Source organism: Bidens hawaiensis, unplaced genomic scaffold (genome assembly GCF_021521415.1).
Source record: "Bidens hawaiensis isolate Kalapana, Puna unplaced genomic scaffold, B.hawaiensis_p1.1 tig00020763_1, whole genome shotgun sequence".
NCBI classification, from domain to species: Eukaryota; Viridiplantae; Streptophyta; class Magnoliopsida; order Asterales; family Asteraceae; genus Bidens; species Bidens hawaiensis.
Genome location: NW_027493188.1, coordinates 1 through 5,365, shown reverse-complemented (window position 1 = coordinate 5,365; position 5,365 = coordinate 1). Strand labels below are relative to the sequence as shown.

Here is a 5,365-nt window from a genome sequence, read left to right as displayed (position 1 = left end):
AATTAAACCTTCAATTCTTAACGAAATATCATGATTTTGGTATCATTGGAATCGTCTATGCAGCGCCTACAAACCTTAACCATCAAATCGGCCAAACATCCATGTTTAAGGGGTGCGATTTGTGCATCTAGTTACGGGTTATATTATGTTAAAAATTAACCTATCAAATGCTAATCAAATTCAGTAAGGTTTGTTTCATTAGATTCGTTTTAATCATACTAACACAGATCTATGATTTCCCAAACCAAACCGAACCTATATGAACGATTTCTAAATATAAACGTACCTTAAACGAGTCGTTCTACAAACATGAGATGGTCTTGATGTTGTTTAGGTTTGACACGACGATCTAGCACCAACAAGCTTCGGATCTTGGCTCGGGTTAAAGGATGGTGTGTGTGTGTTTCTCAAGGTGTAGGCTATGGTGTAGTGATAGATAATAATGGAAAGGATTAGGGTTTAAGGGCTATGGTTTAAGGGCTATTTATACTCCCTTACGCCCATGGGCCTAAGGCCCATCTTTCCTTTTTGGTCCTTAATTCCATCTACTTAGCCTACTTGAACCATCTTATTATTACGTCATCATTTCTCTACCAATTCAAGTAAACTTTTCCACTATTAACGAATAATACATTAAATATTATTCTTGGAAATTTAGAGATGTTACAAAACGTATGTTACGCCTGTCTTCAGATTTTTAAATATGCAAAAACGTATGTTTTTTTTGCACCAAAATGTTATTATTCAATTTTTTTATTTATCTGTTTCACCAATATTACTAATAAATTAAAATTTTAAATCCTATATTTCCAACTTAAAACAAAATGTCAACTAATTTACTAATGATTATTATTACACGAATTTTTTTTAAAGAAATTTAAATCTTTTATCTCCAATTTAAAACAAAATGTCAAACAATTTATCAATGATTATTATTACATAGACTATTTTAAAAAAAACTTTTAAATGAATTAAAAAAATGTGTATCATAATAATTTATAATTGTTTACCTTATGTCACAATCACTTTTTCTCTCTTACACATGTCCTCACACACACACAACAAAATATTTCTCTTTCATACTTTCTCTTTTTCTTCTATTCTCTCTTATTTATTTTATGTCACATCATTTTCTCTCTCTTGCAAATTTTTTACTTTATATCACAATCTCTCTCTCTCTCTCTCTCTCTCTCTCTTCACAATTTTAAACAATTTTGCATTTTTCTGGCACTCTTTAGAAATCTATCGCACAACAAGTTGATTGCTTAGCAGGTTTCCGATCTGGAAATAATATAAACATATGTTAATTGTATAAAAAACATATGTTAATTGTTTAAAACATATGTTAAATTGTATAAAAAACATATGTTAGTTGTTTAAAACATATGTTATAACATTAATCGAACATATGTTTTTCGAACATATTTATGAACATATGTTTTACGAAAATTTTACATAGACCAAAATACACTTATTGGATTCTTATTGATAAAAAGAAAAAAATAATAATAAAAAAACAAAAATATAATTCTTTAGATCTTGAAAAGGAAAAGAAGAAAAAACATATCGTATAAACAAATCAATACAAAAATACACACTCATATGGATCCTTTAGATCTTGAAAAGGATAAAAAGAAAAAAAAAACAATCATTCTCATTACTTTTCATTACTTTATGTTACCATTACACTCTCTCTCCTACACATATCCATACATTTTTATCACACACTTTATGTTACCATCACACTCTCTCTCTTACACAAAAGTCACCATATTTTAAAAATATACATTTCTCTTTTATCTTAACTCAATCTAATCCAACCATCTTCTTCTTTTTCTTTAAGATATGAACAACCATCGGGTTTTAGGCAAACTCCGAAGGTGGTTTCCGGCCTAAGGTAACAGCGGAGGTAATATATGTTTAAGGGTAAAGAACAACCAAATACATTATATCTTAAACGAAAATACAATATTTCAGATCTTAAAAACAAAAAGAAAAAAAAACGAAAATACATCATATTATGAAAAAAAAAGCTATTAAATACATTCTTTAGATCATATCTTGAACAAAAACATTAAAGATCTAGCAAAACAAAAATAAAATTCTTTAGATCTTAAAAACGAAAAGAAAAAGAAAAAAAAACATTATATCTTGGAAAAAAAACATCAAAGATCAAAAGATCTATAAAAAAATGGGTAAAGAACTACCAAACATCAAAGATCTATCAAAGAAAAACACCTCCCGGAGTATGAAGTTCTCACCGGAAAAAGAGAAAGAGAAAGAGATGAAAAGAGAGAAACACGGGCGGCTGACACAACCATCGTTGTTGTCGGGTGCTAAATCGGAACCGAGATTTGAAGATGGTGAGAGATGTCTTTTTTTCAATAATCTTCCTAGGGTTGGAGAAAGAAAGAGAGTTTGTGAAGATGATAAGTATGTGAGATTTAGATAGGGTGTATCTAATAAACGACATGTTGAGTATATATGCCTTAAACACCCTTCAGATTTTAAAACATTAAAAAGTAAAAGATGACTATGTGGCTCAATGACAACCACACAAAAGAGTTTGCGGAGTTTTCTTAACTGGAGTGAGTTTTTTGTATGTACTTTCCCTATATATATATATATATATATATATATATATATAAGGAGACACTAGCCTACGTGTTCATCTTCGTTCCAAGAGCATAAAATAAAGAATAACAAAAAATAAAAACAATTACTTTCTAAACGTTTGTGTTGAATTCATATATAATTTTGTTTTTCACGGGTGGTATATATATATATAACTAACGAGACACTGGCCCACGTGTTTATCTCAATTCTTCAAGAGAGACCACAAGCAAAGTCGTATATAAATGAACAAGTAGGAATGCACCGAGACATCAAATGAAAGGGTCTCTTGCACTTTCAACTCCTAATATATTTTTGTGCTTTGTAGTGGGGTGTAATATATAATAATCTTGTATTTATAATTATAATGTGAAAAGGAGTCATTTTAGTCCACTAAAAGCCAACTGGGTGTGCTCTTTCCTTTTATTGATTGAACCAGAACAAGAAAAGGGTTTATGTTCAAAGAACCAAAAATGATGTATGCAGAGACTGACCTCATCTTCCAGACTTTCTCACCTGATGCTCAACAATTTTATGATTATGATTTTTCATACTCACACAAATCCAATGCTAGCTTGGTAATTCATTCCCAACTTGCACTTATTATTCTGCTGTTTAATTTATGTTATTGGTTTGAATGATGATGCTTTTGCCTTTGAATCTTGAACTGAAATGAAAATTATGTCAAATTACTTGGTGTTCTGTTTGTTTACTGTGAAAATTAGGCATTTGTTTTATTATGATAAATCAGCAAAACATGGAACTGAAAAGCTAGTTTTAACTGGTATTGCAAAAGTCTTGTTCTTGACTGCTCTTAGGTCAAACTTCTTTGTTTTATTTTGCTGTGAAATTTAAGTCAAATTTCTTGAAAATTCAGCAAAAGTATGTTAGAAAATAGAAACCCCCTTTTGGGTTTCATCAGAAATTAAAAAAAAAAAGAGTTGAAAGTAATTTTTAACTGAAGTTCTAATAAAATTCATGTTCTTGAATGCTCAAAGATTCATGCTTTTTTGTTATTCTAATTGCAGGATAGCTTGGTTCAGAGCTGTAACATATCAGACTATGATCTTGGTGGTGAAGGTGATCTTTTCAAGGCACCCGAACCGATAATCGAGCCGCCTGTAATCACGGTTGACCCGATGGCAGTGATCACTTGTGGAGAAGATGACCTCACCCCACAAGAACTGAATGATGAGTTTCTGACCAATGTTTTCCATGAATACAAAGAAATCTTGGAAAAAGATGCTGAAACCGAAACATCGCCACTTTCAGAGGTTTTGAACTATAAATTCACAGTTAAAACAGATGAAAGCTCAATTGTGAAAGAACATGTTCATCCTCCTGGTCAGATCCCAAAAAGTATGAGCTCAGACCGTTTGAATTCAATGGACCGGGCTCACGAAGCCCCTGTTAAACCCGGGTTTCTTGAAGTGAACTTTGAGAATGTTTATGGGATGCGAAGGGCCTTCAGTGAGGGAGACATAAAGGTTTACATTTTATGCTTAGTGTTTAAGATTTGATGGTACTATTATGATGTAATTGTGTACTAACACACAAACTTATATGTGCATGCATGTGTATAATAACAATAACAATAATAATAATAAAATGAACTTGACAGACTCTTGCTAATGGAAATTGGAACCATAGACATTCGTTTATCGGGCAACCACAATCAATAAGTGACCACATCGTTGAAGACCGTTGGCAAAAGCTTTCAAGATACAGGATCAAGAAGTCAAAGAGGAATTTTGGTAGGAAAATAAAGGTATTCTTTTGTCACACAAGGATTCCTAATCTTTTTTATTGGCTTGATTATAATCAAAATTGGTTTGACTTTTTTGTTCAGTATGCATGCAGGAAAGCATTGGCAGACAATCAGCCAAGGATCAGGGGAAGGTTTGCCAAGACAGAGGAATGTGAGATATGGAGAAAGTAATGTAAAAATACATAGGAAATGATTATGAAATATTTCTGGTCAAAGCAGCTTTCCCTAAATAAGATTTATTTTTTATGGTATGTTAAAATTAGATACAATAATAAATCTATAATCTTGTAAATTCCAAATGTTGAATCCTTGTTGTATAATACAGTTTCTGAAATGCTACTTCTACTGTTTATTATAAATCGAAGTCAAAACGATGAGTTGACCTTTAGAATGTATATTTATTTGGAGTGCGTATGGGTCGGTTTGATTCGTCTTATAGGATTGCTTTGTTTTTAGATTTAACAACCAATCGGTTCGGCTACAAGTAATTCGATTAAATTTGCTTTTGTTGTCTGCCCTGGGGCGTGCATATATTCATAGTAGAATAATAAAACACGGTTATAAAACTTTATAACCGAACCAAAGATTTCTCAATTTTTTAAGTTATTTTACGTTTAATTTATTATTTTAAAAAAATGGGGGACTTCATAGGTTTTCCACTCTAATCTTGATATTTTTATTGAAAATATGAAATGATGTGTAATGAAGATGTTACAAATAAGGTGATTTTTGTGATGTGACGTCCAGTCAGTAAATAAGATATTTTTGTTTTAGGGTTGTAGCCCATTATATATATATATATATATATATATAGAGAGAGAGAGAGAGAGAAATGCAATACAATAATTGTTTAACATACACGAATATAAGAATACTTATTTTTCATGAAATCGATCCATGAAATCACATCACAAGATCTCGAAATCGTCAATATATATCCAACTAATTATTGGTTCACCGAAATAAACAGTTTTGGATCGTTGA

The 5,365-nt window shown here is 31.0% G+C and overlaps 1 protein-coding gene across 1 annotated transcript; it reads left to right on the top strand.

Moving 5' to 3' along the window:
• The first annotated feature begins 2,962 nt into the window (after positions 1–2,962).
• On the top strand, positions 2,963–4,753 carry LOC143561628 (zinc finger protein CONSTANS-LIKE 6-like). Its single transcript, XM_077049654.1, has 4 exons — positions 2,963–3,191; positions 3,642–4,100; positions 4,235–4,381; positions 4,463–4,753. Exons 1-4 carry the CDS (start codon positions 3,069–3,071, stop codon positions 4,550–4,552), a joined length of 819 nt encoding a protein of 272 aa, XP_076905769.1. The 5' UTR covers positions 2,963–3,068; the 3' UTR covers positions 4,553–4,753.
• The last annotated feature ends 612 nt before the right edge of the window (positions 4,754–5,365 follow it).

Bases quoted from the DNA above. Each gene is read 5' to 3' on its own strand.
- LOC143561628 (XM_077049654.1), top strand. From the start codon at position 3,069: ATGTTCAAAGAACCAAAAATGATGTATGCAGAGACTGACCTCATCTTC. The intron at 3,192-3,641 runs GTAATTCATTCC...TTCTAATTGCAG, and splicing joins ACAAATCCAATGCTAGCTTG to GATAGCTTGGTTCAGAGCTG. The intron at 4,101-4,234 runs GTTTACATTTTA...TGAACTTGACAG, and splicing joins TCAGTGAGGGAGACATAAAG to ACTCTTGCTAATGGAAATTG.